The sequence below is a fragment of the Rosa rugosa genome, chromosome 1 (genome assembly GCF_958449725.1).
Source record: "Rosa rugosa chromosome 1, drRosRugo1.1, whole genome shotgun sequence".
Lineage (NCBI taxonomy): Eukaryota > Viridiplantae > Streptophyta > Magnoliopsida > Rosales > Rosaceae > Rosa > Rosa rugosa.
Window position 1 is genome coordinate 4,678,014 of NC_084820.1, and position 21,437 is coordinate 4,699,450.

Genomic DNA, 21,437 nt, shown 5'->3' on the forward strand with positions numbered 1-21,437 from the left:
TCATCTTGATCATTGAATCCTAACTCAATAGCCCCAAATTCCACCTATTCCCTGCACAATCAAGAACCCCACTTCCTAACTATAGGAATCAAATCACTAAAATCCTGCAAAATTGAAAGCAAAACAAGATTTCAACAACCCAAATCAACATTATTGATTCCCACACCATAATGAACCTAACATAAGCTATGTTTTCATTCAATTTTTAAATAAAAGATTTGGGTAATAAACCAAAACATTCCAACTAAATAAAGATCAAAACTTTCTTTCTCTAACTCTACAAAAACTTGCCCAGATGAACAGGAAGCTTCAGCGTGGTGGAATAAGAGAAAAGTATGGGAGCTTCGTCTTGTTCTTCCGCCATTTTTCTCAAGCTCCACAACGGAAGGGGTGTCGAAATTGGGCTCACCAGCGGCTAATCGGATCACGGGGACTCCGGCGTGGCTAATCACATCCTCTGAATCTTCCGGCGCCATCTTTCTGAGCCGAGAAAGAGAGAGAGAGAGAGAGAGAGAGAGGGACTTGGTGTTCGACAATGAGGAGTCTAGTCGAATAAGAGGATGAGGGGCGATGACGAGGCTTTCTAATTCGTTTGAAGATTTCGACGATGAAGGGCAATGGTGGCTGCTTGGCTGGAGAGCAAGCAAGCAAGATCGGAGTGATCCTATGCTCGAACAGGTCGCAAACGACCCCGTGATTGGTTCGAGTTGGGGTCGCAAGATCGGGTGGCGGCTTCGTTGGGATCTACTGGCGTCAAGTTTGCGGCGGGACGACGAGGAAGGCTCAAGCGAGTTGGCAAGAGAGAGAGAGGAAAGACGGCACCGTCTTTCTGAGCTGGGAGGGGGGGGGGGAGAGAGAAGGAGAAAAAATAACAAAAAGAAAAAACAGAGAGAGAAGAATAAAAAAAAAAAAAAAAAAGAGGAAACGAGGGGTAAAATGGTCATTTTGGATCAAATTGTGTGAAATTTGAATGTTCGAGGAGTTATTTGTTAAAATTAAGATGTGAGGGACTGAACTGTCGAGGCACCCAAAGTACAGGGTGTGACCAGTAATTTCCCCTATTTTTTTTCTTTCATTTAGTTCAAAGCAGAGACTTTAATTTTTAGGGTCCTTGACCCAAAGCACCAAAATTGACCAAAATCCCCAACAACATATTTTTATTCTCACTTATCCAATTTCAAGTAAAATGACAATTTGGCCCTCAGCTTAATTAAAAAACTACATCCATGCCATTGATCTCTCTTTCTCTTCTCTCTCATCCATCTCTGATCAGACTCTCTCTCTTCTCTCTCATCCCTCTCCGATCAGACACACACACACATACCACACACTCTCTCTCTCTCTCCGGCACCACCAGCCAACGCAGCTGACATGACCGGCTCGACGGTTCCTGTTTCGCAATCATGGCGTGAATCCTTCCGCAGCTGGCCTCGCTTCCGTTTCCCGAGCGAGGAATCGACGCCGGAAATCGCACCTACCAAGGCGCCGAGTGAAGGCTTCGGCGCAGCGCGGATTTTGTACTGCACGGTGGCGGTGATTTGGAGGGGGATGGAGGGGACTGGATCTGGTACTGGTGCTGGTCCCATGACCTGAGGGTTTTCGATGGAAGTGATGCAACACTTGCCAATTGAGGTTGCTGAGGTCGGCCATGACGTCCTCCATCTTCGTTGCCAATTGAGGTCCCCGGTTCTGCACACTCTCTCTCTGATCTATACTGTTTTATTTGAGATTTGATATATGGTCGTAACTTAGATTCGATTCGATAGTTGTGAGAAATGTTGTTAGTTCAAATGTACCGGGTATATTGATGTTGGGGAGTACTTGATCGGAATCCATGGTTATCCAGTTAAGCGGTTATGTACAAGTATTAAGGCTTTGTTTGGCCTAAAAGATCGAGAGAAGAAGATTGGGAAGATTGAGGGGTGCCCAAATCAAATTCTTGCTTCTTCTTCTTCTTTTTTTTTTTTTTTTTTTTTTGGCGGTAAATTGGTTCAGAAGCTCAAAATGAAAGAAAAATGAAAAGAAAAAAAAAAAAAGTTCTATTGGGGCAATAGAGGCCTGTGAAAGATCTATTAGGGGCAATAGACGTTTTGAATTGATGTAATCTTCTTATTTTTTTTATGTAATCAAAGTTTTCTTTGTCTAAATTTAGGGAGATTAGTTTCCATTATGGCGACTGGGGGGCAATACATGGCTGATATACGTCTATTGGGGGCAATAGACGTTTATTAGAGGGCAATAGACGTCTATTGGGGAGCAATAGAGGCCTATTGCCCCTCTATTGGGGGCAATAAACCTTTCCAGTAAGGTTTTCAGAAAAGTCCGGTGGGCGGCGGCCAGTGACCAGATTCCGGCGACCGGTGACGGGGCTCCGGCGAAGTCCCCTATGGTTTCTCTCTCTTACATTTTCTCTCTCTCTCTCTCTAAGTAACAAAGGTGAGGGTAAAATGGTATTAAAAAAAAATAAAAACAAAAACAAAAAAATCTTAATGGGGTATTAGGGAAGACCTCCTTAGAGTGTTTTGGGTAAGAGGGAATTAAAAAATCTTAATGGGCTCCTTAGAGTGTTTTGGGTAAGAGGGAATTAAAAGAACTTAATGAGGTAAGTGGGAAAAAAATCTCTAGAAATAGAGTAAATGGACAAAAACCCTAATTTTTAATTAGAATCTCTTCCGATTAAGATACGCATGTTTACTTACAATGGAAAAGATATAAATATGGTTAGGTACTCAAAATTTCGTAGTTTCAAAGAAAAATTAAAGATTTCATTCTAAATAAGTAAACATGTCACAAACTCTAAAAAAGGAAAATTGCACTAATTTTTTTTTTTTTTCAATTAGTAAAAGAGGAGAGTTTATTTTCTAATAAAAAAATGTCTCTCGATTAAGATAAACAAATGTGTCATAAATTCGAAACTCATTTCATTAGACGAATTAGAAGGGCAAGTTAATTAGGGTATGCTAATAAATCCAAACATCTATTAGATGTACTGTGCTCAAAACAAGTCAAACCGGTATACTAAGCCAATTCATATTTTATATTCACTTGCTGCTTATTACCCAACAAGCTATCCAAATTATGATTAATGACATATGGTTTTGAGAAAAATAAGAGGGTTTAAATGGTAATTGCATGAGTTCACATGTCTGTTTAAGAATTGGAGCATTCTCACTTTCCACCACACAACAACTCATAAAATATGACCCACAGATCATGCGTGGAACAGCTCAATTAGATTTGTTCCTTCGCTATTCACAACAGAAGGCCGGATCGATATCTAATCGAATTTATTACAATCTTTTGGCCAATTTGGCCAAATCCTCCGTAATTAACTTGATAAGTTTTACCATTCATCTCTTTTAGGAAACTATTTGAATTTGATGATTTAAAATTTGAATTGAGCAAGATTTTTCCCTATTTAATCACTCTCTTGTAAAGAAAGATCCACAGCTAGATAGGGTACCTGCTTGAGATGCAAATATGTAAATATATATTCCATTTAATTCCCAGTAGACAATTACAATCCCTATGAAGCTGCAAAAAGATTTCTAGAATCTATAATTTAAATGGTGATTTGGTCCAACTTCATAATGTGCATATAGTATACTTATTTTATTAGTTTTTTCCTTTCTTAATAAGTTGCTTAAAGAATGTTACAGCTGGGGCTTTTAGGGCACACTGTGTAGGCTCAGAGACAAATTAAATTTGATCATGGAAGTACTGGAAATCACATGCAATGTGGAACCCACCTCAGGCTTAAGCCTAGCACTATTAATCAGTATCAATCTGTTTATTTGATCAAATAAAATTAGGGATAGGTTTCTATATATCTCTTAGTTCTACGGCCAAATATATATACCACCCAGATGTCTATCCTAAAATATCCACTTGCATGAATACATTGTGTAATTCATGAATTATAAAAATGGAAATCAGGTCTTATTATTTTGAAGGAAAAATGTTGAGAAAAAAGAATGTGGGAATTTGCATATTTTTCATGAGATTATTGAGGAAGAAAATGTTTGATAAGAAATAAAATTTGCAGACAAAGCCGTATGAATGAGTTAGTGACATCTACAGCGCGTGGGGTAGTTCTTGTTTGTTGTTATATTAATCCAAATATTTTAACACTTCAAATCATAGACAATCGCTTTCAAGTGGTAGTCTCCAAAGTCCACATCTAAAGCGAGAAAATGAAATTGTTTATATGGTAGAATAATCTATAACAATTATCACCATCATTATTAAAATAATGAAGCAATATTTGAATATGGAAGTTCTAAAATTAAGGCAAAAGAGAAGGAAGAGAAAAAGAGCATAAAATCTAAGCATATAAAACATTAGAATCTACACACAATCTGATCCAGCGATGCAATTATTACTGGGGCTTCCCCAACAGGTTTAAAAACCCCATTTGGAGATCGCTCATTTCAATTCTCAGCTCTTTCGATCTCTCTGCTACCACAGCTAACCTCTGCAATATTTGGCACAAAGTTTGGGATTTGCTCATACTAAAAAAACTCTCAGAGCTCGATCTCATATTTCTCAGGGTCGATCTCTGTGTGTATTCTCTCACTTCTGAAAGGTTAATTAAGGAGAAGATGGGGAGCAGTTATTTTGGGGAGCCAAACATGGGAAACGAAAGAGGAGGCGGATCGTCTTCTAGTTCTTCAAGGAAAGGGAAGAAGAGTAATTCGGACAAGCCGAAGCAACCGCAGAGAGGGCTTGGAGTTGCTCAATTAGAGAAGATCAGATTACATGGCCAAATGGGATTCATCAATCCTTACCCTACTAATAATTTCATCAATAACGTATGTTAACTTCTCTCAATCTATCAATCTGTCTATCTCTCTCTCCTTTGACTAGAATATATAGGTGTTTAATTTGGTGATGAATTATTGTACGTGCAGCAGCAGGTGGAGGATAACAGAGTGCAAGCAGCAGCTTATTCATCGTCTTTCGCTTCTTCGCAGTCTTCTTCATCTCCCTCAGTCTCTTATGGCTTCCACCCTAACATCATGGTATGTAACTGTGTATTCAAATTTTGAATTTTCATCAATTACTTCCATATATACACATGGAAAGTAGGCTTTTTTTTTGTTTTTTTTTTAATTTTTTTTATCTTAATTTCCAATTTCTTCTCTAATTTGTTGTTCATGACTCACCTTGCATATCTATCTGCAAACTTATCCATTTTTTTAAATTATTATTTTCTGCATATTTGTTTCCGATCATCATTCATCAGTCATCAATGCGTTCAATTCACATATATAGTTCTAACCGTTCTGTATATAATTGGAAATAATCTTTTAGATAAGGAGATTTATCTTGAGGTATTCATGAGCTACTTTACAAATATCAGTAGTAATTCATTAATTGGTTCCAAACCCTAGCTAGAAATTGAGAGGCACTCAAGTAGTAATTTTTGTTCAATCTTGAGGTGTTTCTAACTGATCTATTATCTATGGTGGTATTAATTTAGATGGGGCTCGGTGAATATGATCAAAGAGCAAGCATCATATATGGTGATCCTTCCCAACGAAACAGTACAACACCAAGGTTTGTATTTTTACTCGTATATACCTCCGATCCCATGCTTCACTCAATCTAGGAGGTTTGTGAAACTTCAATTTCCAGCAAGTATCATTTATTCAATCTGATAAAACTGTGCATCTAAATCACCGTACCTGATCTAAAGTTTGCTAAAACCAGCAGATGGGAACCCAGCAATGCCATGTTAGAGCCGACCCAACAGTTTGTGCAACCAGGCATCACTACTAGACACCTCCTAAATCCACCTGCAGAAGTACTAGAGGTACTTGATTGTTACTATACATGCATATGCCTTTCATATCAAACATAAAGCAAATTACCTATGATCTTCTATTCAATTTACATTGCTATACCTCTATATATATCAGTATATCAGTATATGTGTGTGTGATTGAAGCAAATCCTGTGAGAACGTAACCTAACTAATTTTCTCTTGTTGTTCATGCTTACATATAGGAGTTTCATCACAAGAAGAGCAAAAAACATAGAAGTAATTCAATGGGCTCAAGCAGTCAGAATTCTGAATCAAGTGACTCTCAAGAAGTAGATTTGGAACTCAGACTCTCACTTTAATTAGTGTAAGTTCAATCATTTCCTGCCACTCAAGATCTGCAAATTCAAACTGAAAATGGGGCTAGCTTGAAGTTGAGCAAGGGAACAAAAACATCAAGTTCATTTTCATTTTCATGTGGAAGAGCTCACCTGCTCATGTAATGCAAAATGTAAAGGCTAAGATGAGATTGACTTTTTCTGCATAAGACAGTGATGGAAATTTTCTTTTTGATCAATCATTATTTGCCAAAGAAATGACAAAAGTCCATATATACCAGGTTCTTATTTCTATAAAGATATATTGCACGAAGAGCTAGCATTAATTTTCACTAAATCTTAGTGAATTTATATTGATTTGAGCTACCTATAGGATTGTTTCTATTTTCCGAGTCCTATATATACAGTACATCCTTCGGGGAGGGGGTTCTGTTCTAATTTCTTAAGTCCATATGTTCGAATAGTCCCTGAACATTAACTGAGTGGAGTTTATATTCTGTTGGGTAAAAGTAAGAGACAACTTTAACATATTGGATGGAATCATTCGTCTTTTCCTTACATAGTAATATTCTAGTAATATTCTTGATATAGATGTGAGATTGAACAAATATATACAAAATATGTGTGTGTGTGTGTTTTGATAACTCTTAACCCTAGCTATAAAGATGAATGTGCATTGTCCTTAAAACATACTGTATATATCCTTCTATGTGCTCCAAGAGATGATAGTTCCTATCTTCGGTTTTCTTTTTGTTTTCCTAATTTTTTAGATGAAATCTTTGTCTTATATCTCATCTACCGATATCGTGCTTATATTGAAATTACATTCTTTAATTCAAGCTCCTATAGTCTTCAATATAAGCATTTCTTTGATTCTGAACTCTAAAACTGCATCGCTTTGTACAGCAACCTAATTACGGCACTGATAGCTAAATTTATAAGCTATTGATTTTCCTTATTCACACTTAAATGATGGAATTGAATTGAAAAAGAGGATTTCATAATTCCTAAAAGCCAATTCCCTCGTTTGGCATTATCAGATTGGAAATTTTAAATTTCTCTGTGGAAAAAAATGAAGAAATTCGTTATTTAAATTCCTCACTTCAATTTCCACCAAAATAGATGTCATTTACGAATTCCTTTGTAGTATTCAATTTTTATTTCCAAAACAAGATTTTTTTTCTATTTTATCTTTTTATTTGTTTTAAACTTTCTTAATTTATTACACATTTCAAATCCTAAATAGATGCAACCAAACAATAGAAATTGCAATGAATGGAATTTTTGATTGATGGAGTTAGAGATTCCATCATTTATAAATTCCTACGGATTTTATAATTTTCTCATCCAAACGCACCGTTAAGATTGTCAATTGTAGCAAGGGTAAACAAGGGTCTTTCCCGCAGAGGACTAAGGTTATAACTACTCAAAACAATGTCACAAAAGTGACCACTGTCCCTAGCGAACAGCAGTCGAAAACCTAATTAAAAACTTAATCTAAACTATTCAGAAAATTACGAAAATTTACAGAGATATACTAGACACACAGAGCGTCTAGCACACAAAATTTGGTATTATTCGGAATTGATTTACTATTCTAAACAAATACGAAAATATAGAGTACAGAAGCTGAAAATAACAAAAACTGGTTTTAAGATGGTTTGAAAACAATATGATGAAGATAGTTAGGGAAGATGCATCCACCCCGGACAATCACACACAAAATAAACCCTTTCTTACTTCGTACGCTAGGCAGGAAGTGCTCTACACCTAGACTATTCCCAAGCAATGCAACCTAAAGGTACGCTTATTAGATTAAACATGCAGAGATCATTAAGGTCTAAAAGAGTTTGAGACATCACTAGGCATCGCAATAAACTTAGCGCCTTGCTAAACCTAGGACTTAGTTTACTTGATAGTGAAAACTAACAATTGCTTCTCTAGAAGGTTTGAGGAATCCAACTATTGATCCAGGCATCAAACAATCAAAGCGGTAGAATCCTAACATGCATACTAAGCGTGCACTCAAAGCATACAAGCAAGAATTCATCAATGGAAAAGCAGTAAACTAAAGTCTCATCTTGAATTAAAAGAAAATAAAATCAAAAGTCAAATCATCTTGTAGTTCATGTCTAGGGGCTTCAAGCAGCCCCCTAACTAATAAAAACTAATTAAACATGGAAGAAACAAAACAAACTAAAGAAGGGGAGGCAGAGAGAGCGAGAGAGAGAGAGCTGCTGCAGAATCATCTCCTTTTATATGGTTAGAGGTTGCCTCCATCTTTCTTGTTGTGTAGGAAATCCAAAACTTAAAAGAATTAGGGTTAGCGTGCTTAGGTGGAGTTTTCCTATTGGCTCTTGAACTTGATGACTCATTCCAACCATTCACATCATGCCATTTGTCTATATTGAGCTGATATATGAAGCACAAACTCGTCCTCGGGCTTTTCGGTGTGATTTGGGCTTCGAAACATAAATTCCCGTCCAACCTCAGATTCACGCGCAGCCTGACCTTCTTGTACTAAATCGGTCATAACTTCCTCTAGAAAAATGATATTGACGAACCGTAAAAAGATCTGGAAACTAGACATCCGAGGCTTTCTATAAATATAAAGATCATCATCTGGATCGTTCTGAGCTGGTCTCAGTGCTCTGTCGAAGTTAACTGATCTGCACAGGCAGATTTCCCGATTTTGCCTTTCAATCCCTCTTTTACTTCTTTTCTCCTTCTTTACTCCAAGATACCTATAAAACAAATAAACAACGTAAATAACTAGAAAATATACTAAACTAACAAAGAAAGTATAGAGATTAACGCTATTAATATCACATAATTATGCTCCTATCAGGCACTTTATTTAATTTCTAATGTAATCCACCAACTTATTGCCGCTATCATCCATATATATATATATATATATATATATATATATATATATATATATATATATTGTAAATGATCCCTGTGGTTTGGGGTCATGGCTATGTTTGCCTTGGTGGTTTAAAAATATATAATTTTTGTCCTGGGGTTTCATTAATCAACTAATCTTAGTCTAACTTTAACAGTCCGTCTAATACCGTTAGTAGGCTCTCACTTGCGCATCACATGCTAAGGTATTTTTATTTTTTGCATTTAAATCTCAGTTACCCACTCTTTGTTTACAACTCCACATTTTAACTGCATCTCTTTTGCTCTCATATCTTTCGCACCGCTCTCAAGAACACCAACAAGAATTGAAAAATTAGGGCTCCTCATGAATTGGAATCTGCATCAAAGATTTCATTCCTCGATCATATCAACATGCGTCCCAGGTTTGTTCATACAAGTTCATTATTGTTTAATAATATATAACATTGAACAAACTTTGGCTAACGTGTTCATCCTTTGCTGACAAACATTAATTATTGTATTTGCTATTTCATCTAATCACCCAACAGTACTATACAAATCATGCACTTAAAATTTACTACATAGCCTTTGTATAAAGAATGATAGCTAACTTAGAATTCAAGATCTCAAAATATAACTTTTTGGCTAACCGCTTTCTAAGAAAAATAGCACAAAGAAAGATTAGGATATTCTAACCTAGGTTAGGAGGTGCTCTGTCGAGTTTCATAGAGGAGATGGTCATCTGACGAAGAAGATACGCAGTGGAATTTGATTGATATTTTGGTATTCCTAAAAGCAGTTTTAAGAAGATAGAGAATTGACACGTGGGAGTTGTAAACAAGGAGTGGGTAATTGAGGTTTAAATGCAAAAGACAAAAAGAACCCGATATGTGACGCGCATGTGAGAGCCTTACTAATGGTGTTAGACGGAATGTTATAGTTGGACCAAAATTAGTTGATTAATGAAACTCCATGATCAAAATAAAATATTTTTAAACCATGGGGGCAAACATAATATGACCCCAAACCACAGGGACCATTTATAATGTTTATATGTATATATTACGTACCAGCTGGTAAGATCTTATAGTAACTTCTTTCATGATCTTATACATATATGGTCAAGCTTGGTAAACTAGTAGTGTTAATGATCACCTGGACATGACCAAGGAACTGGTGGTCATTCCCCGATCCAACAATGTACTTTAATCTTGAGCAATACTTAATTAAGCTAGTTATGAAGTGGCTTCTAGAGTGTTTCGTGTTCCACTCTACGAACTCCAAAACGCAGATCGGACAACTTCATCCAAGATTGCACGTTAGATCAAATTTGAATACAAGGCTAGCTTCATCATTTTAATTATTCATCGAGTCTTGTTCTTTGCTCTTGCTAGTGTGGCTTTTTGAATATGAGGGTTCTACTCTCTAAAGTCATGAACATCAAATCAGAGATTTTCTTGTTTGATGTGTTGCCACAGTTCTTTCTTAATAAGTTAGTAGGTGTATCTCTATTTATTTATTACTTTTACTGTAATGCTGATTCTTTCTTGTTCTTCTTTTGGATCGTGCACATATATTATGATCATTTTAACAGGTTCTGTACGATGGAGAAATTTCAAATAAACAAACAGCTCTACCGATGTTTGGACATATTTTCACTTTATGAAAGCAAACTAAAACAGAAAGTGAACAGCTAACAGCTTAATTTGTCTCAAAAGAAAGCTACGTAAAGACATCGGCACACTAAGTAAGAAACTAAGAGCTGTCTTGAAAAATTCTTTTATGCTTAATACAAATGTATTATATCAAATAAGAAAAAAAACTGCCACCATATTAATTCCATGGGAGGGTGAAGACTTCTGCAGCAAGTAATTGGTTTACTGGACTTCGTCAGCTTTTGGTACATGCATAGGCTAAAGGCCAGGGTATCACACAGCCAAAGCAGACGAAAGAGCATTTATCTCATAGATTATATATGACAAAATATAAAAAGGTTTTTTGTTGTTGTGAAAGTTAATTATATTCATGTATATGCTGATTGATATAGGTATTAACATTACAAAGATACACAGTGTTGTCCAATTAACAAAATCTTAGCTAGTCTGAGCACAAAGATGAGGATGCCAAACTTTATTTAAACTAAAATAGAATAAAATAAAACAACAAAACCTCAGCTACATTATATTATTGATTGGTTCGAATAGTTGTTCGAGTAATTTTTTAAAGAATATAGTTGCTACCCCCTACCTTTGGATCAAAGGGCTAGAGGATGAATATGTGCGGGGATCGACCTTGTCCAACAGGTCAACTTACAAATTAAGTTATCTACTTGGTTGCAATCAAAGAACAGCAACATTCGATGTAGAGTTGGTCTTATGAGAAAAATTTGTACTATCAATTTGCCTTCCATAGTCAATAATTGCTTATTTGCTTATAAGAGGAGGGGCTACAAACACGGGCCAAACAATTGCCTTCATTGAATCCTTCATGTGCCATGGTCTACATGATGAATAATTACTGGACCATCTATTTTTTCGTCAGCCATCTTAGTGTTTATGAGTGGTTTTACACAATTATCATAAACATAGATGATCGAAAAACAAAATATTCTTCATTATGAATGAGAATTTTTCCGTCTCTTTTTTTTTTTTTCCTGAATTAGTCATTTTGAGTGTCTAGTCTTAGCTTAATTTTCGTTCTTCCTTTTCTTTTCTTTTCTATTAGTTTCATTGCTAGAAATTAATACAGCCATTTGCTTCCGTGAAATGATCTGGTGCAAAGAGAATTTTCGGCTTTTCTTTTGCTTTTTTTTTTTCTTTTTTAAAGATGCCAAATGAATGAACATTGACAACCAGATGTTATTATATTCTTTAATTTCTTGGGTTATTTTTGGTAAAGAATTGTATACTTTCTTTAGTTACCAGCTACTTTGGGGTTAGTTCTCTGCATGCATGTGAATTTATTCCCACCCCAAAATAGCACAAAACTAGGTTCCCTGCAAACAAGGCCACAATCTATTTTTAACAAATTTCGAACTACCTTTAGGCTTCTTTAAATTATAAAGAGAGATGGGGAGGAAAAGCAGGTTGCAAAAGAGCTAAGAGCTCATAAAACATAAGCCATTGGAGACACTCAACTCTTCAATGGCAGCCTTACACATCAAGCTTTTTTGCATCCTTCCTCTCCTCTTCGCCCTTGGCATCAATGCACAATGGCGAGGGCTTCCTTTTATCCCCAATCCGTTAGTTTCACACCACGGACACCACGGATTGGGTTTTAATCTTGACCCCAGCAACGGGGGCCAATTTCAGTTCTTTGACCCCGAGCCCGTCACTTTCAAAGCAGCCGGCGATAAACCGAAACCCAACGCCGGGGGTAAACCCAAACCCATCGCCGGGGGTGAACCCCAACCCATCGCCGGGGGTGAACCCCAACCCATCGCCGGGGGTGAACCCCAACCCATCGCCGGGGGTAAACCCCAACCCGACGCAGGGGGTAAACCCAACGTCGGGGGCATACCCAATCCAGCGGTCATTAAAGCCGAAGATGTTAATACTGTTCCCAACGCACAACCACAGCCGAACTTCCCTATTGGCAATAACCCGGGGGCGTGGGCACTTGTTTCCAATGACGCCGGTGTGTCTGCCATGCATCTAAATGTGCTTCCCAACAACAAGGCCATAATGTACGATGCCTCGGATTTCCATATATCGAACATCAAATTGCCCAACAATGAATGCCTTCCCTGGAAAAATAATAAGGGCGATGCAGGAAACGATTGTTTTGCTCATGCAGTTGAATATGATCTTGACAAAAACACAGTTAGACCACTCAAGGTTGGTTTATCGATTGATCTCACATTAATTTCATGCACTAGATCACGTACATTTATTTGCATCTCAACGTTGTATATAATGATTTTTTTCTTTTTCAAATTAATATATTCATCAAAAGCTCGATGTTTTCTAATGCAACAAAAAGCTAATCTCGTGATGATCTGCAAACAGGTTCAGTTTGATGCATGGTGCTCATCGGGAGGGATTTTGCCCGATGGTAGGCTCATCAGCACCGGTGGTTGGGTGAACGGATATAGAAGCGCTAGATATATAACCCCATGCAACGACGGCAAATGCGACTTCAAAGAGTACCAAAACGCATTTGCAGAAAATAGATGGTATATATTTCAAAATCATATCAATGCTAAAGAGCAACGGGACATTTTGTTATAATGCATTTGTTGATTAACTTGTTATTATTAGGTATGCAACTCAGATAACGCTAGCAGACGGTAGGGTGATTGTGGTTGGTGGCCGGAAAGCATACAGCATCGAGTACGTGCCACCAGAGGGACAAGAAAACAAGCAATCCATCTTCCTGCCTTTCCTTGACGAGACCACCGACATGGACGAGAACAATCTCTACCCGTTCGTCCACCAATCTACCGATGGCAACGTCTTCATCTTTGCCAACGACCGCTCCGTCCTCCTCGATCCCAAAACTAACAAAGTCATCAAGGAGTTCCCCAAACTCGACGGCGGATCCCGAAACTACCCGGCCTCCGGCATGTCGGCACTGCTCCCCATCGAGCTCAATGAGCAGAACCCCCCGGTCATCCCTGTCGACGTCCTCGTCTGCGGTGGCAATAAACCCGACGCTTTCAAAATGTCCGCACAGAAACCACCAGTCTTCGTCCCTGCCTTGGACGACTGCGGACGCCTCCGGATCACCGACCCTAAACCGGTCTGGGAAAAGGAGGTCATGCCCTCAAGACGTGTCATGGGAGACATGCTAAACCTTCCCACAGGTGAGCTCTTGATGATAAACGGTGCGATGGCTGGTGCCTCAGCTTGGTGGCAAGCTGAAGAACCCAACTTTACCCCTGTGATGTACAACCCCAAATTGCCCAATGGACAACGGTTCGTCAAGATGGCACCGACAACTATTGCAAGAATGTACCACTCGACCTCGGCAGTGCTCCCTAACGGTAAAATCCTCGTGGCAGGCAGTAATACTAACCCGGGCTACGACTTCAAGGCCAAGTACCCAACTGAGGTACGGGTGGAGACCTTCACCCCACCTTACATGGATAAGGCTTTGGACATCCACAGGCCGGAAATCAACGCCCAGGCCTCCGACAACAAGCTCAAGTACGGCGCACCGTTCGGCGTCCAGTTCAAGCTGAACGAGCAAGATAAGCCTACAAAGGCTGATATCAAGGTCACCGTGTACGCTGTTCCTTTCACAACACATGGCTACTCCATGAACCAGAGGCTTGTTGTTTTGGCGAACACTGAGCTCAAGGCAGAGGGAGCTGGCTTATATCGTGTCACGGCGTTGGCCCCACCAACCGGAGCGGTGGCGCCACCAGGGTCCTACCTGCTGAATGTGGTTCACCGCGGAGTGCCGAGCACGGGAGTGTGGGTGACGATTAACCAGTGAAACTGTGATACATGAAAAACGGCTCTAAGCCTGATATATTTGGTCCCTGAAAAATTAAAAAGAGGAATATTTTTCTTAATTATTAATCGTCTTCTTCAATCCTTGTATGCATATATATATGCATTTTTGTTATAACATTTTTCTCTTCAACTATGATCGATGCACGTAGCTATGATTGCTCATACTATTTCGATCTCTACGTCCATCCAAGATCGATATAATGTTAATGCTTATATACTTCCACTTTCCTAACTATTTGTGTAGTATTTTCTGATTCCTGTGTGAAGTTGTCTTCTTCAAAGAAAAATGTAATGAGCTAGTGGCTTTCAATCTTTCGTACGTCCACATCCGAGTATTTGAAGAAATGACCCAAAAAAATTAATAATGATATAATTATTAATAGATATTTAATTAGGATGAGTGAAATTCACACTCCCTTTATAATCCATGCTCCTTATTCCTATTTTTAGTAACTTAAATTTTGTTTTCAATAACTTAATTTTTGTTTTTTGTAAAATAGGGAGTGTTTTAACAGTGTGGAAGTCACGGGTTCAAATCTCACTGACATCAGGAATAGGGTGGAGTGGGGAGTTACATTGTCGTCCATAATATAAAAAAAGTTGGGGTGTGGATTTCACTCTGCTTAATTAGTGGCATCATTATAGGGTACTGGTATAGTCCCTTCAACATTTTTATATGCTTGTGAAATGTTTCCTATAACTTGACGGAAAACGATAATGTCGGTTAGGTGAGAGGTTTCAGCGATCATTGAGTACTTAAAGCAATTTCCAACCGTTAATAACCGGAGATGAATATGCAACGGCAGATTCAAAAGATAGGGGGTGAACATAATCCCCGGCTTTTCCTAGCCGAATTTCTAGTAAATTTCACATCTTATGTATTATTTAAGCGTAAAAACGTATTTAAAGGCATAAAGAGAGTGATAATACATACTAGTACTCTTTTTTTTTTTATCAAGAAGAAACTTCATTAATAATGAACTGGTTACAACGAGTTTTGGCAACATCTCTTACACAGAAATGACCACTGGACTTCACACTAGAACTCCGTAATGACTGACTGATGGAGTCAAAAAAACCCCGACTCAACTACAGACTCAAGACTCGCACATCAACTAAAAGGCAGAGACAACATGCGCAGGAGCAGTGGATGCCTAACTCACAACTTTGTCAACACTAACTCGCCACCCAGAGTCCTCCTGACCTGCCTTTGATCGACCAAGTCGACACTCATTGTGACTTAGAACCCGACCAAAATGAAATGCTGGACCATCAGACCTGAGACTAAACTAAACCCAACTCCATTGCCACCTTAATGTCAACACCGACAATCCACAAATACTCCAAATCGCCATCACCTCCGACCCGAAGCCACAAAGGGACGACCCATTAGAAGGCCAAGGATGATTGTCTAAGCTAGTATGCCACAGCCAGACATTTTCGCCACCGCTGCTGACCCAACTCCAGTCATACTAGTACTCTTTATCAACACATGTATCGCATGTGTGTAATAGTTTTTATTTGTATTTATATTTTTGGAGAAAAAAAATAAAAAAGAAAAGTAAAAATGAGATGAGATGAGGAAGATTCTATGGATATAAAGTGGGTTGGGAAGTTATCAAACATGTTTTTATTTTTTGGGATTGATTCAAAAAAAAAAAAAAAACAAAGGTTATTTTTTTTTTTAATTTTATTTATTATTTTGCTATTTATCGTAATATCCTTCATATATTAAAAACTATTTTAATTTATAGATAATCTTTTCAAAAAAAAAAAAAAAGTTTAGATAATTAAACGAGTATCCGACTTTTAGAAAGAAAAGCTAATCGTTTCATCTCTAAATATATGGCTAAACATTATTCATGCACACAAACACGACTAATTGTAGCATAGATCTGACTCCGTTGGACTAATGAGGACTTCTTGATTTTGTTTTAGCCAATAGGGACTACCTTTGAAGTTAAACCCATAGAAATAGTAGGATTAATATCTACCTCACTCTCAAGGGCTGCACGTCCTGCCAAGCAAAGTAAGAATCGTTCATAGCTGTCCTGCCCTAGTTGGCTACTTAGTACTTACGTAGTCACATTAGTAGTCCTAAGCACGACTTTCTCCTTAGCTACTTTCTTGGCGTCCCAGCTAAGCTACAATCACACAAATACTCATTCCCTAATTTCTCTATGTTTTTTTTGCAACATATGATAGTTACACCACTCCACTAAACAGAGTTCAACTCATTAATCAATTAGTTCTTAAGTTTCAACTTTCAAGTATTTGTAAGGAGCTACGTACTTGCTCTCTTTCGAAACATGTATTAAATTGGGGAGGTCAAAAACTATGACAATATCGTAGGAGCGCATATTTGAAGGGTGCGTCAAGCTATTTAAGGGCATCACGAATCTAAGACAAGACACCCCATTCTAAGTTTCAAATTGTCAACAACATAGATTGAGTAATAACACAGAGTAAGATGGCGATTCTGCGAGCTTTCTTGATAGGTTTATGCATCATTGCTTTTCATCAAAGTTTAGTTGATGCAAAGTTTTCGAAGAGCATGTACATCACCTGGGGTCAGCAACATGCTGCAATTCAAGGCAATGGCGAAGATGTCCAACTCGTGCTCGATCAAACTTCAGGTTAGAACTACTTATTATTTTGATTTACAGTGTGCTCCAGGTGCTTAGAGGCATTACTTTACTGACTAAAGCAAACAAAGTGTAGGCATTTAAACAGGGATTCGATGCTGCATGTAAATACATTGTTTAGAAATTAGTTCATCCATGACACATGGCATTCGTCATGTAATGCACTAAATTTGTAACCCACGAATTAAATGCCTATTGAAAATATAAACGGTCATGCAAAGGCCAGACTTTGCCTCTAATCAGACTACACTAACGGATGTTGTTATGCAGGATCTGCTGTTCAATCAAAGAGAGCTTTCCTATTCGGAAGCATTGAGATGCTCATTAAGTTGGTACCTAATAATTCCGCAGGCACAGTAACAGCTTTCTACGTAAGTAAACTTGAGCATGATGCAAAGTTGGTGTTGTTTCTGTCTCAGATTCATCGTTAACTTGCACATACTTTAGAAATTGATGCAAACTCCCTTTCCTTCAATGATGATTACAAGTCAAATTAAGTCCCCTAGGACCAACAGAATGACGTGCTAATTTCCCATACTTTTTACAGCTATCATCTACAGGAAGCACACATGACGAGATAGATTTTGAATTCTTAGGGAACGTTTCTGGACAGCCTTACATTATCCACACAAACATCTATACACAAGGAAAAGGAAGCAAAGAGCAGCAGTTTTACCTCTGGTTTGACCCAACAGCTGATTTCCACAACTACACCATACATTGGAACCCAACCACAGTTGTGTAAGAATCTTATGAGGACCTTCTTTAAGTAAACATCATCTTTCACTGTTGTACTAGAGACACATAGACATGCTTACATGCTGCTACCACAACCTATAAAAACACTATGGTCTCACTACCACAACCATTCCATCTCATTTCACAGTATATTTCCACTCATTTCAAGGTCTCACTACCACCAACTGATTCTTAACCTAATGTTCACTTGTACGATTTTAGGTGGTACATCGATGGACTGCCAATTCGTGTTTTCAGAAACTACGAAAACGAGGGGATTGCTTACCCCAGCAAGGAAGGAATGAGGGTTTACTCCAGCTTATGGAACGCAGATAACTGGGCAACCAGAGGGGGACTAGTCAAAATCGACTGGACCAGTGCCCCATTCATAGCTAGATTGCGCAACTTCAGGGGAAGGGCCTGCAAGTGGGATGGACCAAGCAGCACCACTCAATGCGCCGCCACTACCCCTGCAAACTGGTGGACATCCCCCATACACAAACAGCTGAGCAGTGCTAAATTGGGCCAGCTTAAGTCGGTCAGAGATAACTACATGATCTACGACTACTGCAAAGACACTAAACGATTCAATGGAAAGATGCCTACTGAATGCTCCAAACAACAATTCTAACCTCAAGCTAGCTATCGAATGCTATTTCAACAAAAGCTAAAGATCCTGCACAGTTTTCTCAACTGCCAGTTCACAACTGAGAAATAAATGTTCTTGTGGTTTCATATGTTTCAAGTTTCAACCTTTCAATTTTTTCATTCATTCCCATTTTGTCTAATTCGTGTATTTTCACTTTAATCAGTAAAAAAAAAAAAAAAAAAAAAATTGCTATTGAATTTCCCCTCATTTCTCAGAGCCAAACTAGCAGCTATGAATTTTATTACATAATATGATGATTCAAAACCCTACTATGTTATACAAAGCCAAATGCCCAGAACAATCAAACCCGTACCGAACAAAGCGAGGCCCAGGTGGGTCTGTTCTCCCAACAGAATTCCGAAAACGGCGGTGGCAGCAAACGTCGTCGCATTGGTGACGGGGACGGCGAGCGAGATGGGGGTGTGGCTGAGAATGGCGAAGAAAGTGGCGGAGGCGGAGAGGTTGACGGAGAAGGGAATGGTGTACTGCCAGATTGAGAGGAGCTTCAGCCATTTCTTGAGGGAAGTGATCGGCTGTGGCTGGGAGGATGAGGTGGACGACTTGAGGGCTTCGTCCCATAGGAGAGCGCCACGTCGCATTAGCGCGTTGGTGGCGCCCCAGACCAGGCCCACCGCGATCATCTTCTCTATGTCTCCGACCATTTGGGGTTTCAAGATCCGATCTCTCTCTCTCTCTCTCTCTTTCTGAGTCTCCGTCTCTGAAGTAGCAGTGAATGAAACGAAGACGACACCGTTTGAGCAATCACAAACAAGGACTCAAACGACGACGTTTTGTTTTTAATCATGTTTTACTGATTGTAAAAGGAATAGTTGCTTACCATTTCCTTACGGGAAAGGGACTCTGTAGTCCTATTCCTGTTCGGATAAAGTCCAGGACCGACCCTCTTGTATAAAATGGGCATATAGCAAAGCAATAACAGTTCATTCATTCCGAGAGAGAAACCAATTTTCTCTGAAACTCTCATCTGCAACTTTTCGTCTACGTTTATGAAAATGAAGAAACAGGGAATGAACATAGACCTGGATGAAGCAGAGGACTGGTGCTTCGTCTGCAAAGATGGTGGAGCCTTGAGGCTGTGTGACTACCAGGGCTGCACCAAAGTCTATCACCCCAAATGTGTGGGAAGGAAGAATACTTTTCTCAAAAGCGAGAGGCGATGGATTTGTGATCACCACTCTTGTTCAGTGTGTTGCTCCGGGATCAAAATCGGCTTCTCTTGCCTTCTTTGCACATTTTCAGTGTGTGAGAATTGCCGCAAAAGTAGTGATGACTCTGAGTTTGCGGTGGTGAGAGGGAAGGAGAAATTAGGCCTCTGTGAGGATTGTTTAGAGCTTGTTAGGCTTGCGGAGGAGAATGCGGAGTATGATGGAGATGGAGATAGGTTGGACTTTGAGGATCAGGAGACATTCGAAACCGGATTTAAAGAGTGTTGGGAGATCATCAAGGAAAAAGAGGGCTTGACTTTGGATGATATATCTGAAGAAAGAAGAGAGATGATAGATGAAGAGGAAATGACATTGAAAGAACTTCTCCTGCGGAAACACAACAACCGAAAATCAGATCATGTGGCATCATTTGATTCTGAGGAAAAGCCTAAGAAAGTGGTTTGTCCTAATTCTCCTAGGAATACCGAAGAAAATGGGATGAGCGAGGATGAGGATGATGAAACTACAGTGAAAACTTTTTCGCTGCACAAACAGAGGAAGAGAAAATTAGTGATCTCAGATTCTGAGACATCATCTGATTCTGAGGAAAAGGAGCCACATTTAGAGAATGGGATTAGTGAGGATGATGAAGATGAAATTACACTGACAGATCACGCCGCGTGCAGATTACACAAGAAGCCAAAACTGGTGATCTCTTCTGATGTTACATCACTTAATTTTGACAAAAAGTTTGAGGAAAAGGAGGAAGTGATGGATCCTAATCCCACTAGGAACGCCGAAGAAAGTTGTTTTGCGTCTGTAGTTGCTAGTAATATGAAGCTTGTCTACTTACGAAGGAGCTTGGTGGAGGAGTTGATGTCAAAGCAGCCTGATAAATGGGAGAGAAAGGTAGTGGGAAGCTATGTAAGAGTGGAAAATGACCCCAAAGACTATTTCCGGGGAAATTCCTCTCACCAACTTACACAAGTCAAAGGCATAACTAGGAAGCACGACGGTGAAGAAATTCTCCTACAACTGCTCACAAGAGATGTTCCCATTTCCTTGCTATCGGATTGCGATTTTACCGAGGAAGAATGTGGGGATTTGCGAGACAGAGTGGAGAATTATCTGATAAGGAGACCTACCGTTGTTGAGATTGAACATAAAGCAAGAGAGCTGCACGAGGATCTAACAAAGGATTGGATTGAGAGAGAATTCATCCGGTTAATGAATTGCATTCGTCACGAGACAAATCAGAGTGGATGGATCAGCACGAAGTTATCCAAGTATTTGGAGCTTAGAGAGATGCTAAAGCAAATATCAGAACAGGAAAGACTCTTGCAAAAGGAGCCACAAGTCATTGCAGAGGTCTTGGACTTGAGCGACTTATGCCTTGTTTAATATGTGTGTCATCATTTTGATCAAAATCATGTATAGGAAACAATTGTTTGATTCATGAAGCTTAAATTTTGTATAAAAGATCAACAAATCAGAAACAATACATAATGGTTATTCTCAGTGTTAATAGTCCATAAGAAATTACCAATTGTTTTTACTTTTTAGTTAAGACTCGAGATTTCAGTGTATGAAATTGAAATAGTTATTCTCAGCAATATGATCCTCAAATCCCTCATAAAAAATCAAAATGACAAATCCACAGCAATGAGAAAATATGACAAAAAAGGAAAGAAAGAAAAAAAGCATGGAAAACAATCATAATAATATGAATGCGCAACAAAAGAATTGAAACAACATTTTCAGAAGAGTTTAGAATAAGACTTCCAATGTC

General features: G+C 38.7%; 5 protein-coding genes across 7 annotated transcripts; 4 read left to right on the plus strand and 1 right to left on the minus strand.

Annotated features, from left to right (window-relative positions):
- The first annotated feature begins 4,296 nt into the window (after positions 1 to 4,296).
- On the plus strand, positions 4,297 to 6,337 carry LOC133727025 (protein SPEAR1). Of its 3 annotated transcripts, none has more exons than XM_062154650.1 (5): positions 4,297 to 4,811; positions 4,911 to 5,021; positions 5,483 to 5,559; positions 5,713 to 5,815; positions 6,010 to 6,337. In XM_062154650.1, exons 1-5 carry the CDS (start codon positions 4,602 to 4,604, stop codon positions 6,124 to 6,126), a joined length of 618 nt encoding a protein of 205 aa, XP_062010634.1. In that variant the 5' UTR covers positions 4,297 to 4,601; the 3' UTR covers positions 6,127 to 6,337. The 3 variants fall into 3 exon arrangements, with proteins under 3 accessions (XP_062010634.1, XP_062010635.1, XP_062010636.1); XM_062154651.1 differs by having other exon boundaries at positions 5,716 to 5,815; XM_062154652.1 differs by having other exon boundaries at positions 4,914 to 5,021.
- A 5,729-nt stretch (positions 6,338 to 12,066) lies between these two features.
- On the plus strand, positions 12,067 to 14,583 carry LOC133711749 (aldehyde oxidase GLOX1-like). The gene is made up of 3 exons (XM_062137845.1): positions 12,067 to 12,827; positions 12,999 to 13,165; positions 13,251 to 14,583. Exons 1-3 carry the CDS (start codon positions 12,135 to 12,137, stop codon positions 14,428 to 14,430), a joined length of 2,040 nt encoding a protein of 679 aa, XP_061993829.1. The 5' UTR covers positions 12,067 to 12,134; the 3' UTR covers positions 14,431 to 14,583.
- A 2,266-nt stretch (positions 14,584 to 16,849) lies between these two features.
- LOC133727026 (probable xyloglucan endotransglucosylase/hydrolase protein 26) lies at positions 16,850 to 18,563 on the plus strand. The gene is made up of 4 exons (XM_062154654.1): positions 16,850 to 17,086; positions 17,366 to 17,466; positions 17,643 to 17,836; positions 18,056 to 18,563. Exons 1-4 carry the CDS (start codon positions 16,921 to 16,923, stop codon positions 18,462 to 18,464), a joined length of 870 nt encoding a protein of 289 aa, XP_062010638.1. The 5' UTR covers positions 16,850 to 16,920; the 3' UTR covers positions 18,465 to 18,563.
- A 109-nt stretch (positions 18,564 to 18,672) lies between these two features.
- LOC133727027 (uncharacterized) lies at positions 18,673 to 19,213 on the minus strand. The gene has a single exon (XM_062154655.1). The coding sequence runs from the start codon at positions 19,142 to 19,144 to the stop codon at positions 18,752 to 18,754; it is 393 nt and encodes a 130-aa protein (XP_062010639.1). The 5' UTR covers positions 19,145 to 19,213; the 3' UTR covers positions 18,673 to 18,751.
- Positions 19,214 to 19,495: 282 nt separating this feature from the next.
- Positions 19,496 to 21,049, plus strand: LOC133730574 (zinc finger CCCH domain-containing protein 44-like). Its single transcript, XM_062158155.1, has one exon. It carries the CDS (start codon positions 19,496 to 19,498, stop codon positions 21,047 to 21,049), a length of 1,554 nt encoding a protein of 517 aa, XP_062014139.1.
- Positions 21,050 to 21,437: the final 388 nt, after the last annotated feature.

Excerpts from the sequence above, each read along its gene's own strand:
- LOC133711749 (XM_062137845.1), top strand. The coding sequence starts at position 12,135 with ATGGCAGCCTTACACATCAAGCTTTTTTGCATCCTTCCTCTCCTCTTC. Across the intron at positions 12,828-12,998 it reads ACACAGTTAGACCACTCAAG|GTTCAGTTTGATGCATGGTG; the intron begins GTTGGTTTATCG and ends ATCTGCAAACAG. Across the intron at positions 13,166-13,250 it reads GCATTTGCAGAAAATAGATG|GTATGCAACTCAGATAACGC; the intron begins GTATATATTTCA and ends TGTTATTATTAG.
- LOC133727026 (XM_062154654.1), top strand. The coding sequence starts at position 16,921 with ATGGCGATTCTGCGAGCTTTCTTGATAGGTTTATGCATCATTGCTTTT. Across the intron at positions 17,087-17,365 it reads CGTGCTCGATCAAACTTCAG|GATCTGCTGTTCAATCAAAG; the intron begins GTTAGAACTACT and ends GTTGTTATGCAG. Across the intron at positions 17,467-17,642 it reads GCACAGTAACAGCTTTCTAC|CTATCATCTACAGGAAGCAC; the intron begins GTAAGTAAACTT and ends TACTTTTTACAG.
- LOC133727025 (XM_062154650.1), top strand. The coding sequence starts at position 4,602 with ATGGGGAGCAGTTATTTTGGGGAGCCAAACATGGGAAACGAAAGAGGA. Across the intron at positions 4,812-4,910 it reads CTAATAATTTCATCAATAAC|CAGCAGGTGGAGGATAACAG; the intron begins GTATGTTAACTT and ends TTGTACGTGCAG. Across the intron at positions 5,022-5,482 it reads GCTTCCACCCTAACATCATG|ATGGGGCTCGGTGAATATGA; the intron begins GTATGTAACTGT and ends GTATTAATTTAG.
- LOC133727027 (XM_062154655.1), bottom strand. The coding sequence starts at position 19,144 with ATGGTCGGAGACATAGAGAAGATGATCGCGGTGGGCCTGGTCTGGGGC.
- LOC133730574 (XM_062158155.1), top strand. The coding sequence starts at position 19,496 with ATGAAGAAACAGGGAATGAACATAGACCTGGATGAAGCAGAGGACTGG.